This window comes from Ailuropoda melanoleuca, chromosome 2 (genome assembly GCF_002007445.2).
Source record: "Ailuropoda melanoleuca isolate Jingjing chromosome 2, ASM200744v2, whole genome shotgun sequence".
In the NCBI taxonomy this organism is placed as follows: Eukaryota; Metazoa; Chordata; class Mammalia; order Carnivora; family Ursidae; genus Ailuropoda; species Ailuropoda melanoleuca.
This window is the reverse complement of record NC_048219.1, coordinates 92,227,495-92,241,376: the sequence shown is the minus strand read 5'-3', so window position 1 is coordinate 92,241,376 and position 13,882 is coordinate 92,227,495. Positions and strand designations below refer to the sequence as shown.

General features: G+C 40.0%; 1 protein-coding gene across 12 annotated transcripts in view; it reads right to left on the bottom strand.

Annotated features, from left to right (window-relative positions):
- The window catches only part of SAP130 (Sin3A associated protein 130), a 78,406-nt gene that overhangs the window by 31,168 nt on the left and 33,356 nt on the right, over positions 1-13,882 (bottom strand). For 7 of the 12 annotated variants that reach the window (XM_034654325.1, XM_034654321.1, XM_034654326.1 and 4 more), the window contains 3 exons: positions 11,726-12,028; positions 10,869-11,046; positions 3,436-3,540 (listed from right to left, as the gene is read on the bottom strand). In XM_034654325.1, the coding sequence (XP_034510216.1) occupies positions 3,436-3,540; positions 10,869-11,046; positions 11,726-12,028 (586 nt within the window). The remainder of the gene's footprint in view (positions 1-3,435; positions 3,541-10,868; positions 11,047-11,725; positions 12,029-13,882) is intronic. The other 5 variants (XM_034654322.1, XM_034654329.1, XM_034654330.1 and 2 more) reach the window with 3 other exon arrangements.

Sequence of the window (13,882 nt, the reverse complement as noted above, 5' to 3'; positions counted from 1 at the left end):
TAACCTAAGTGTTCATTAAAGGAGGGCTAATTATGGCACCAACACATCTGGGAACATCACATAGTACAGGAATACGGTCTGCTTTTCTAGTTTTTTATTTTACATCTCCTAAGATGACATGTCCTAAGGCATGGTCTTTGTACCACCTCTACTCTCTATTTATACTATCAGTAGACTTCTACTCTCACGGTGTTAAAAAACATATATCTGTTTATTATTCTCAAAACTTAATCCCCAGCACTGATCTCTATCTTCAATTCTAGAAACGGATCTACTTTGGAATTTTTTAGCGGGCTATACACGTGACATCTCCACTTGGCTGTGTCTAACCACTTGGAGATCTCAAAAGTAAAATATTTAAAACTAAATTCTTAGAGATTTTTTTCCCCTTGTTATTCCCATGCAAAACCTCCTAGCTATCATTGGTTTCTCCCCTTCTCTCTATCAGAAAATTCTGTCAGCTGTACCTTCAATACATATCCAGAATCTGAACTCTTTAAGACTTTTACTATCTCCATTCTGGTCTAAGCCTCTATGATAGTCTAAGATTCCATCATCTCTCACTTGGGTCTCCCTGCTTCCACTTTTGCTTTCTTGCAGTTTATTCCCAGCACAGTAGCCAGAGTAATCTTTAAAAATAAGTCAAACCATGTCATTCCTTTGGCTCTCAGTCTCACCCAGAATAAAATCCAAAGGATTCTGAATGGCCCATAAAGCCCTACATCATCTGGCCCTCAGTTGTATCTCTGAACCATGTTGTTCAACTATCCCCTTGTTCTCTTGCTGTTCCTTGTGAATTCCTAACATACAGGCAGTCCTGACTTCGTACGATCCTGAGATGTGTGAATTCTACTATATCGTGTAACTATATTACACTAGTGCCCCACCAGTCTGCTCAAATTTCAGTTACCACTGTATATTAACTGTAAGTAGTTACATAAACTTTATGCAATGTTATGCAAACTTTGCTGCTAGCTCCTCAGTACACAAATCACTATGTAACTAACAGATACGCATCATGATCTACGACCAATCACATCACTTCCTTTGAAGTATGTCTGTGAATGGTCACTGCACATCTGTTATTCAGTTTATGCAGAAGGTAAAGTGTGGAGCTGTGCTGTTTCTTGTTTCCCAGTGATAAAATAAGGTGAAATTTTACAATAATGGATAACAGAAAGAGAGTGAGAACTGGCCAACAAAAACAAAAATGCAGGAAAAAACAGTAATTCTGGAAATAAAATCGGATGTGATTAAAAGACTTGGTATGGGCAACAGCAAAGAGAAGACAGGATGAGCTCTAGGCTTGTATGAAGATATGGTATGGACCACATAGAAAGAAGCCAATGAATATTAAAGGATGATAGTAAAGTCATCTCATCTCATCTTTTAGTTGAAATTGCACTAGCAGCAAAAAGCCACTATGGTGAAATGCACTATTTACTTCTACTTTGGATTGATGACTATTAAATAAATAAATGAATGAATGAACGAATGAGTAAATAAATAAATCCCAGTCATTTAGGCCAAAGTGTTAAAGTTAGCTGCCACACTGAAAGAAAATGGCCACTTACAAGGAGAATGAAAAACAAAAGCAACAATAACAACAAATCCTTTTCTGGCCAGTAAAGGCTGGTTTATTTAAAAAGTTAATAAATTAATTTTGATGAATTAATGTTAAGCTATCTGGTGAAGCTACTAGCACAGTTAAAAGATGCTGCTGTGAAATGCGCACCCGGATTCCATGCATTAGTTAGGGCAGAGGGTTTTGATGAAAAGGATGAAGATGTCCCTAAGAAGTGATGCTGGCAAAAAGTTTCACATTAAAGGAACTCTTGGAGATAATTTGCCACCACTGAAAAGACAAAGGATAAACTGTCAGAAGCAGATCCAAACTTAGAAAGGATCATGACAATTCACCAGTGCATGGAAGGACTGTTGCGCTCTTCACCACTGAGTTATACAATGTGAAGGCAGCGAGCACTGTTCAACTACTCTTGATTACCTTTTAGAAAGAAATAAAACTTTAATTCTCAATGTTTCTTGTGTTTAAATTACAGTGTAACAAATAATTAGTTTTACTACTTTTTCACTTCTCTCTATATGGTAACTGATAAGAGTTTTGAGTATTTTCATAACATTTTAAAGGTCATAGAATAAGCACAACCCCCACCCCCTAAAATTAAGATAATTTTTCATAGCTTCCCCCTGTATGGTTATTTTTACTTTTCTGCACTAATGTGCAAAGTAACGACCACATGTCCTCCTACATCAAACTCTTGGCCCCTGCTCTCTCCTCGGCCTGACGCAGTTGGACATCAGGAAGCATGTGACTGTTCCTTTGTGCTCTTAAACCTCTGCTCAGAGAAGCCTTTCTGGATGGCATCACCTCTTCCTCCTGTTGCCTTACATTCCTTTCACACTGCCTTCTTTTTCTTCACATATTTCTCTACACCTACTAGAAAATAAGCTTAAGGAAAATGGAGACTTTGTTTTAGTCACTCTTCTATATTCCCAGATTCTAAAATGGTACCTGGCACACACAAGGCAATAATTTTTCTTGAATGAAATTTTTTTTTTTTGAATGAAATTTTATGATGAAGTAGATAAATACATCATCACCATGGCAAGCTATAACTGATATAAGTAAAAACTGCAAGATGTATAACAATCTAATCAGCAAGATCCTGTCTTTAAGACTCAATCTACATGTGTATATGTACACATATACATGGAAAGATACTTAACAAAACTGTTACCAATCTATACGATTCTGGCCAGTGGATTGGCAAGGTAGGTGGAGAACAGGATAATGATTTTCACTTTATATTTTAAATATTTTTATAGTGTCTCTTTCCCAAAATAATATTACTTGTGGAATTAAAAAGAATAAAGAAAACAGCATATATTAACTACTGTCATGATATGATTTTTTTCTTTTAAAGATTTAATTTACTTGAGAGAGAGGGTGAGCGCATGAGCAGTGGGAGGAGCAGAAGGGGAAATTATCTCAAGGAGACTCCGTGCTGAGCACAGAGTCCAAGGCAGGGCTCGATCTCATGACCCTGAGGTCACGACCTGAGTCAAAACCAAGAGTTGGTCACTTAACCGACTGAGACACCCAGGTGCCCTATGATGCCATTTTTGATAGCAATAATAACTGGGGGTTACTGTGAGGCAGGCTCTGTCCTTAATGCTTTAAATGCATCATTTCATTTAAATACATAAGAATTCTATGAAGCAGATGTTATAAATACGGCTATTTCATAAATAATAATCAGAGAGGCTGAACAATGTGTCCAGGTCACACAGCTAGAAAGTGGATGTAAAAAGATGCACATAGGCAAATTATGTAAAATTTGTCACATGTGTTAGACTTTTTCCTCCCCAATTATGAGCAGTTGGAAGCAAGAGTGATAACATTTATGTGCTCACCCTGCAGGCCTAGGTGACCCGGATGTACTCCGCATAGAGCTCTCCACTCGAGGGCTAGCCACTTCAGGAGGCTGAGGAGGAATGAGGGTTTTCCGAACTGCCATTCTGAAAGAGACCAGACAAACCCAGGAAACAACAGTCCAAGGGCATTAAAGGACAGGAAGTACATAGTTGCTAGGCATACCTATTGCAAAATAAAAGCACTACACTGGCTAATCCATTCTTAAGTGGATTTTAAAATTTTATCGAAAGTAATACAGATACATTATTAAAAAAGCCAAATTGCACTAAAAAGCTTTTAACAAAATATAGCAGGTCCCCATCCCTATATCCTGCCCATCTCTCTCCAGGAAGCAACCACTGTGACTCTTTTAGCTGATGCTTCTAGTATGCCACATCTCCTTCCTACTCATTATCAAACTTGAAATCCACATTACGTGTTCACGATTATTATTATGTCTATGTATTTATATTGACCTGAGAAAGTTCCTGGAAGTCAAATGAGAAAAGCTGATCAAGTTAGTGTCAACTATGCCATGCAGTAGAGGCCACATATGGCTCAAACTGAGAACAAGTGGGCTCAGCAATGTGGAAGCTGTGAGTAATCGTGACATGTTTAGTTTTGGCAGAGTGGTGAGAGCAAATGCTAGACAAGAGGGGGTTGAAAGAAAATGGCTAGAACCAGAATATACCATTTTGCAAAGCCTAATTAATGGATCTAGACTAGTGATCATCAAGTCTGTTAGCATCTCAAAAAGGGTGACCACCAAACATCATTTTAATTTATAAAGTGCTCTTGCCAAAAAAAAAAAAAAAAGATATATGAATCTAATCAAGCTTTAGATTCAAGTAACAACTTAAGAGAAAATGTGTGGAAGAGACAAGAACAGCAAAACTACACCACAGGGGAAGTGGGCTGAATTGTGGTCCCTAAGAGATATCCAAGTCCTAATCCCTGTACCTTTGAATATAAAAAAAATAGGGTCTTTGTGAATGTAATTAAGTTAGAGATCTCAGAGTAAGATCCTTCTAGCTTTAGTGTAAGCCCTAAATCCAATGACTGGTATCCTTATCACAGAAAGGAGAGGGAGATTTGAGACATAAAGACACAGGAAGACCATGTGAATGTGGAAGCAGAGACTGGAGTGATGTGTCCACAAGCCAAAGGTTTGCCAAGAGCCACCAGAAGCTAGGAGGGCGGCATGGAATGGATTCTCACTGGGTGCATTCAGAAGGAACCAACTCTGTTGACATCCTGATTTCAGACTTCTAGCCATCAGAACTGTGAGAATAATTTTTATTTTTTAAAGATTTTATCTTTAAGCAATTTCTATACCCAACACGGGGCTCAGACTCACAACCTTGAGATCAAGAGTCACATGCTCTACTGACTAAGTCAGTCAGGCACCTCTGTGAGAATAAATTTCTGTTGTTTTAAGCCACCAGATTTGTGGTAATTTGTTATGGCAGCTCTAGGAAACTAATACAATGTGGATGCAGTTGACAAAATACAGGGAGGGAGAGGGAAAAGTCTATAGAACAACAGACCAAGTTTCAACAAAGAAATCTCAAGGAAAAAAGAGATGAAGGAAACCTACAGAAGAGTCTTAGGAGACATGTCAACTGAACACAATGTGGGCACCTTATAATATACCGATTCAAATAAATTAAACAAAAAATTTGTGACAATTGAGACCACTGGAAATTTGAACAATGACTAGATATTTGATATTACAAGGTTATTATATTTTTTAGTGAGTACCTCAATAGACACATGCTGAAATATATACAAATGAAATGACGTGCTCTCTAGGATTTGCTTCAAAATAATATGGTAGAAGGGGGTGGGTAGGTATGTAATTAAACAAAACTGTCCATGAGCTGATAAACTGATAACTGAAATTGAATAATGAGTATACATTCATATGTTCAAAATTTTATTATGTTTCAAGTTTTCCATAATAAAAAGTAAAAAATAAACAAGACCAACTCCACTAACTACCCCCCCCAAAAAGCAAAGAAAATCATTAAACCTAATGAGATGCACCACTATACATCCACAGAACCACCAAATTTAAAGACTGTCAATAACAAGCTGTTGGTGATTATGAATGCAATGATCCCCACCTTCTGCTCAGAGTGCAGGGGTATAAACACTTGGAAACACTGTTGCCAAAGTCCACCAGAGCTGAACATAAGTATAGTTTCCAACTCAGCAAATCCCCTCCGAGGTACCCCTTTACCTATGTATCAAAGGTCATACAAAAACATTCAGGATAACATTATGGCCCCAAACTGGAAACCACCCAAAGACCTATGGATAAACTATGGTATTGTTATACAATGGCATTTCATATAGCAATAAAAAAATTACTATCACATGCAATAAGGTGGATAAATTACATCAAACCAAGGGAAGGAAGGTGGACTCACACAAAAACGTGTAATGTATGATTCAGTAGAAGTTCAAAAAGAGGCAAAGCAAATCAACAGAGTCAAAAGAAAAACTGGTTAGTTGCCTTTAGGAGAAAGTGTTGGTATGTTGTTTTTCTTGACCTAGATAGTGATTGTACGCTGCGTTCACTTGTGCTAACTAATCATGGTATACATGCATTACCTTTGCAGTTTTCTATACCTTAGTGAAAACAATGAGAAAGAAACTGGAAGAAAAACTTGAGTTAGCAAATACACATACCTCCTTTATTTTCTTTGAAAATAGGAGGAAAAAAAATGAGGTAGGTAGTGGAACAAGGTGGCTCAACAGAGTTTTAAGATGGAAGAAATGACAGCATGTTTATACTTACTATGTGAATGATACACTAGCGAGAAAACACTGATTAAGTAGGAAAGAGGGAGAAGCGCTATAGCACTGTTCTCAGCAGGTTAGAAAGGCTGAGATCAGGCTAGAAAGGCTGAGGTCAGCAAAGCACCAAGAGTCCATTCATAGTAACTGATGAGTAGAGCATGGGATACAGATGCTGGCAGGTAAGGAGATGTGAGAGCCGGCGTTGGTGGAAATTCTCTTTTGGGTGTTTCCATTTTTCTCAAAAAGTAGGGAACAAGTTCATCATCTAGTTGTGAACATGGATGAGGAGGTGTGGAAGTTCTGAGAGGAGCAGAGGTAAAACAGCTATCCAGGAGAGTGGCTTAGAAAGCATTCTGTGTTGGTCCCCTCTAAGATCCTAGTGGAGGTTTGTGAGGCTAAGCAAGGCCAGTCAACATGGTTGTTTACCCCACCACAGTCTGCTGCACAAATTCAGCAGAAAGTTGAATTTGACTCTGGTTCTGACAAAGTGAAGGGGGGCAAGGAAGTGGGGGCTCTATGCAAGGAAGTGATTGTAATGGATCACAGGAAATGAGTCAGGGAGAGCAGGGAAAGGCCATGAAAAGCAGCAAGGAATAACGCAAAGGTGGTAGTAGCTTCGGTGGATCGAAGTGGGTGCTGCTGGAGTTGCAGTACCACTGCCGGCAGGTGGGAAGACAGAAGTTGGGCTGTGGGACACTGGTGGACAGAAGAAGAGGTCAGGGAACGCTTGTGCTTGTGGGTGTGTGCTGCTGATGGAAGGGGGAGGACAGGGAAGCATTGGAGCAACTGAGAAGCCAGAGAGCTGGGAAATCATTTTGGACAGAATGAGAGCCAGACATCATGGATCTTCTGAAGGACAGACAAACATACCCACAAATCAAGTAGAATCTGATGCAGCCTCTTGAGCTGCCCTGACCAACAAGGTAGCCTCTAGCCATATGGGGCTACTAAGCACTTGACTGGGGGCAAGTGCAAGTAGGAGCAAAATTTTTAACGATAGTTCATTTAAATAATTTGAACTTAAAGCTGATCTCTGATTCAGTTATTAGAAAACTTTGCAGTGTGCTTGGAATAACTTGGATATGTGAAACTACTTTTTCAACTGCAAATTTTATGAAATCTGAATACAGACTGAATGCTTTCCAAGAAGGATGGCCTGAAAGTGGCAACGAGGCACAAAGAGGGCATCAACCCCACCACCAGGCCCAGTGACAGAAGGATGGGGAGAAAAGAGAGCCACTACTTTGGACAGAGTGTAGGAGCCCAGACCCTGTGGGAGAACCAGATTCTAGTTAAAGAAGGCAGGCACACAGGGGTTAGTTAGACTCTGTGGCAAATGAGAGCAGTGTGCCACATGGAGGAGGCAGCAGCCAGACTGTACCTCGGTGACTTCAAGCCCTCCAAATCCACACAAAAATGAGCACCATCCAGGGGGAAACAGGCAGACTCTCTACAGGGCTCTTCCTGGGAGAAGAAATGTGAATGTGTTCCTATAGAAATGCAGACTACAGAGAGAAATCACAACTAGGACTGAGGATGAGGGAAATGCGGGAAGTCGTACACATGATGGAGGTGTTAATTCATGGTTTGTTTTGGAAGGTACTTCGGCAATACCTGTCAAAACTAACAATGTACACATCCAGAGTTTCCTCTTCTTGAAATTATCGTAAAAGCTACAATGAGTCCACAAGGACCATTGGAGGATAATGTCTGTCTTGGCAATGTTTTAAGAGTGAAAAATGAAAAATAATCCAAATGGTTTATCAGTGATTATGTACACATATGATGGTCTATCTTTATACTTAAATATTATGCGTTCCTTAAAAAGAATAATGTAGATATGTAGTGATATGAAAAAATGTTTCCTTTGTATGAAGAAAAAACTAAATCATGTAATATTCCACTTTTCTAGAAAACGTTTATAAATACATTAAAAGAATTATGTATCACCTAAAAAAAAAAAAAGAAAGAAGGCAGGCACACTCAAAGAGGAAGGATACAGGGAATTCTGATGACAGAGTCAATTACAGAGGCACAGCAGTAGGGTCATAGGGAGGCGATGAAGTATAGGAGAAGGGGGAAGATCTTTTTATCTCCAAGGTTGTGAAATTTCAATATGTTTATCTTGGCGTTGGTTTAACTATGTCCACAGCATCTACTGTGCTGGGCATTTCATGGTTCTCTAAATTAGGAAACTCATGCCTTTCAGGTTTGGAATTTTTCTACGAATTATTTTTAAGTGATCTCCTTTCCTTTTCTCTGATCTCTTGCTGCAACTCCATTACTTGGAGGTAGGATCTCCTGAACTGATTCTTTTAATTTCTTGTCTTTTCTGTTTCCTATCTTTTTGATTTTTTACTCGACTTCTGGGAGATTTCCTCAATTGTATTTTCCAACTCTTCTACTGAGTTCAATTTCTGCTCTTGTAGTTTAAATTTCAGGACACGCTCTTTTGTTCTCCACATGTTCCTTTTGTGTAGTACTGCCTTCCCCTTTCATGGATACATCTTTTTTTGTCCTTTGAAGACAGCATGCACAGTTCTGGTCTTTATTTGCTTTTGCTCTTTGTTTTTAGTTTTATTTTCTTTTTTCTTTTTTTTTTTAATAAAGATTTTTATTTATTTATTTGACAGAGGTACAGACAGCCAGCGAGAGAGGGAACACAAGCAGGGGGAGTGGGAGAGGAAGAAGCAGGCTCATAGTGGAAGAGCCTGATGTGGGGCTCGATCCCATAACGCCGGGATCACGCCCTGAGCTGAAGGCAGACACTTAACCGCTGTGCCACTCAGGCGCCCCTGTTTTTAGTTTTATTTTCATTGCCTAGCTTCCGTATCTTCCAGGCTGTGTTTTTCAGTATGTCTGATGGTTTGTATCTTGCATTGTTAGAAGGCCCCTCAGATACCTGGTTATCCCTAGTTGTGTGTTCATGATGAGGAGTCGGGGACTAACACTGGAACCTCTGAACTTGAAGAACAACTTGTTTTCTTTTTTTTTTTTTTTTAAAGAAAGGTAGTGAAAGAGAGAAAGGAGTGGGGGAGGGGCAGAGGGAGAAGGAGAGAGTATTTTAAGCAGGCTCCACACCCAGCACAGAGCTCAATGTGGAGTTCGATCTCACAACCCTGAGATCATGGCCTGAGCCAAAATGAAGAGTCGGGTGCTTAACTGACTGAGCCAACCAGGCACCCCAGACATTGCCTACTTTAAGTTTCACTGTACTGTGATCTGATTCCTGACCTTACAAAATCCCTAGTGTTGGTATCTTTGCATCCTTCCCCCTGGGCTGGACAATCCCAGCAAGAAAGTAGAGCCCTCATCTCACTTTTTGCCTACAGCATTCAACTACCAGGGTCCTGCCAGCTAAAAGTGAGAAGTGGACTGGAAGTCTCAGCCCTCTGAAATTCTGTTTCTAGTAAAATACTTCTGGCCCTCCTTATGCTGATTGATCCCAGTAGAACATCTGCAGAATTTAACCCTCTGGGTGCATGCTGGGGTTGGGAGGAGCAGTGTACAACAAAGTGTGGGTGGAGAAGGGGATGCAGGGGTCTAACCTTCTCAAACATATTTGAACCCAGCTTCCTTCTACCCCTTGTTCTTCCTGTTCCTGGTCCTTCTGAAGCTTCAGCAATTTAAATGAGGATGGTTCTCAATGTTCTCCTCTACAGATTTAAAATTCAGCTTTCTCACAGCTAAGTGAATGATCACTTACCCACCTGCTTTTCAGCTTCAAAGTTTGGTTGCTGTTGTCTTCTCCTATTCTCCCCATCCTTGTGTTTATATCTTTTTAAAAAAGCCTCTTTGCGAAAATTTCTATAGGGTTTTAAGGGGACAACAAATTTAGCACTGTGTGTTCAACATGTCATGTTATGCATGAGGTTTGCCTTGCATTTTCATTGATAAGGTTTCTTTGCCACAGACTGACTTATCTTTAAAAGAGACTCCGGTCGAGGCAAAGCCCTGCACATCTGGAAACCCCATATGGACCCAGCAGTTTATGTTCTTGCTATGCTTTCAGCTTTATAATCTTCTGCTGTTGATGCACATCAGCTTGGTGGAGCCACAAAAATGCTGCTCTGAAGCGTGACTGCCCATCTTCCACCTCCCAAGTTTTCAAGGTAAGTTTCAGAGCACAGCACATACCTTCCTGTCCATGACCCACACCAGCTCAGAGGTTCTATGGCAACACAGTCCACTTCTGCTACTAAATATGACCCTTACTTAATACACCTGGGATATTATTTGCCCTGAGCAACAATTCATGCTTGCCGATAAAGAAAAAAAATACACAGTACATGTTAACGTGCCTACCCAGACAAGCCTGAAGGGTCTATTAGAAGCTACTCAGAGTCTAGAATTAAACTCCCAAAACTAGAGAGAACTCCTAAAATAGTATGCAATAGCTGCTTATAAACTGACCCCCTGCCAGACTCACAGATTCTTACTGTCCTACATTCTTTGCTTGGCAAGGCTCTACTGAATAAGCCTGTGGTCAAGTTATTTTGAAAGAGATTAAAAAATGCTACAGAATACGAAAGCTTAGAGTCTGCTACCAGCACTGGATGAGTGCCTACTGTTTCTACTAATTACATTCAGGACTAGAGGGTCGTGTGGCACTACTGGGTCTACCTACCCATCCGTGGCGGGTTTCTTCCGGAGGATACTTGGCCGGGGGGATGAGCCCTGGGCTGGAGCATTGGTGCTAGCACTCTGGCTGTGGGTCTGCACCACTGTTGTTGCTGCTGGAGCAGCACTGAATGGATTGCTGATAGGGTTGGCTACAATCGTGGCGCCGTCTGCCAACACCACTGCTGGAGGGCAGGGAGGGGGCAAGAGAGAACAATGAAGAAAAGGAAACAAAAGAAACATTAACTAAAATGTCAAAACAAAAACAACCAGACCACCAGAATTAGAGCACCCATGTTATGACTGTCCAATTTCAAGAAAGTAAGGGATGAGCACAATGTTCATCTGCCTAGACGCATATGGCAAAGTGGGAGAGGTTACTAAGTCTACTGGTGGGCACTTCTCTCTGCGGTATAATCTTAACTAATAAATAAGATACATAAAGTACACAGCATACTTCAAGAAATAATCTCCTACAATTTCTGTGAAATACCATTGCCTCTCAATCCCTAAAAATGATACCAAAAATCCCTAAAAATGATACATTAATTTTACAGCTTTACATACAACTCTGAAGAAAATCTTAAACAGAGTGAGAACACTATAATAAAGGTGAATTTGCTCTCTCAATTTTACAGAGTGCTTCTAACCACATGCAAACATGTATTAGGCTGTTTATGTACATAATTTTTAATGTTTACAATGACTATGACAGATAAGTTCTACGCAACTCATGTTAAAAGAAGGAACTAAGGCACAGAGAAATTACTCAAGACCACCAAGCCCATAAGTGGCAGAACTAGGATTTAAACCTAGTATATCTCCTTCCTCTACACCAACTTCCATGCAAAAAACTCAAATTACCTGAAGTCTTTCCTTCAGACTGAGGCTGCTGAGTACCCATTGGTGCAGGCTGAAGTCCTTGTGTGCTGATTGGGGCTGCCGAGTGAATTCCCTGTGTACCCATTGGCGCTGGCTGTATTCCCGGAGTCCCGATGGGGGCTGGCTGTATCCCCTGTGTACTGATGGGTGCTGGCTGGATCCCTTGGATGTGTCGAGCATGAGAAGCATCCACTGTCATCAACTGCATGGGGTTTAGGTGGACTGTGGATGCCACCCCAACGCCAGTTTGAGCTGTAATGGCAGAGTTTGGAGCCTGGGCGGAAACTGAAAATGATGCAGAAAGTGACAAGAATGTTAGCTCTGATTAGACACAGTCCACATAAAGAGAAAAACACTAAAATGAAAACAGAATTTTCCACTGTAAAAGATCTAAACCCTGAGTTTTTATTTATTTATTTTTTTTTGAGAGGGAGAGAGAGAATCCCAAGCAGGCTCCACACCCAGCGTGGAGCCCAACGTGAGGCCTGATTCCACAACCCTGAGATCATGACCTGAGCTGGAATCAAGAGTTGAATGTTCAGCTGACTAAGCCACCCAGGCACCCCAGTCTTTTTTTTTTCTTTTTTTTAAGATTTATTTATCTGAGAGAGAGAGAGAGCACAAGTGGGAGGGGCAGAGGGAGATGGAGAGAGAAACTCAAGCGACTCCGTGCAGAGCACAGAGCCCAATGTGGGGCTCAACTTCACAACCCGAAGATCATGACCTGAGCCAAAACCAAAAGTTGGATACCCAACCAACTACACCACCCAGGAGCCCCATAAACCCTCATTTTTTTTTTAAACAAAGCACTATATAAAGCTCTACATATTGTAGTTTTTTTCCCCACTTCCTATCAGCATGATATGATCTTGCTGCAGATTATCAGGAAAGGATTAAAACAAGAAAAAGGAAATCATCTATTAAATTCCAAATGTGAGCCAGGCCAACTGTCCTAAATAATTAAAATGAAACTCCTGAGATACATCCGCGGCTCCCAGGTCAAGAATTTTGCTCTAATTGATGGAACCACCATCACAGGCATTTTTGATACACAGTGGTTATGAATTTTAAATTCCATATATGCGCTGAAGAGAGAGAACAAGCAAGTTTCCTTTTTTTTGCTACTGTGTATATTAAAAACAAACTTGACAACAACAAAACTAAAAACAACAGCATTCCCAGGAAGCAAAAGAGAAGGAATTTCTATTTGTGGAAAGGAAAATACAAATGATGTTTCTTCTCAGTCATCAAAACAATCCAGAAAAAGATATATGCACTCCATATTCACTGAAATGTTATCTACAATAACAAAGATACAGAAACAACCCTAAGGGTCTACTGATGGATAAATGGATAGAGAAAATGTGACATCTATCTCTCTACACACACACGAGAGAGAGAGAGAGAGAGAGAGAGAGAGAGAGAGAGAGAGAATATGAGAATTATTTAGCCTTAAAAAAGAATTAAGTCTTGCCACTTGACAACATGGATGGACCCTGAGGGTATTATGCTAAGTGAAATAAGCCAGACGGGGACAGAAAAAAAGCCCATATGATCTCACTTACATGTGGAATTTGAAACAAACATAAACAAAGCAAGTTCCTAGACATAAAGAACAGATTGTAGTTGCCAGAGGCAGGGAATGAGGGATGGGAGACACAGGTGAAGGGGGTCAAAGGTACAAACTGCCCATTACAAAATAAGTAAGACTTGGGGATGTAATGTACAGCATGGTGACCGTGGTTGATAATACTATACTGGATACCTGAAAGTTACTAAGAAGATAGATCTTTAAGTTCTCATCACAAGAAAAAACAATTTGAAAATATCTGTGGTGAGGGATGTTAACTAGACTTATTATGATCATTTCATGATATACACAAATATTGAATCATTATGTTGTACCCCTGAAACTAATATGTCATGTCAACGATAACTCAATAAAAAAGGGGAAACAATTGATGTAATTTAAGTTTTATAAACCATATAGTGGCTGAAAAAAGGTAAATTGTTATTGTCAGTGAGAAAATGACAGCAAAATGTTAGCACGTGTAAATTCATAGCTACTGCTACACTGCAATTCTTCCCTTGTTGTAAATGAAAGAGAAAGAAAAAAAAAAAAAAAGAATCAACCTGACA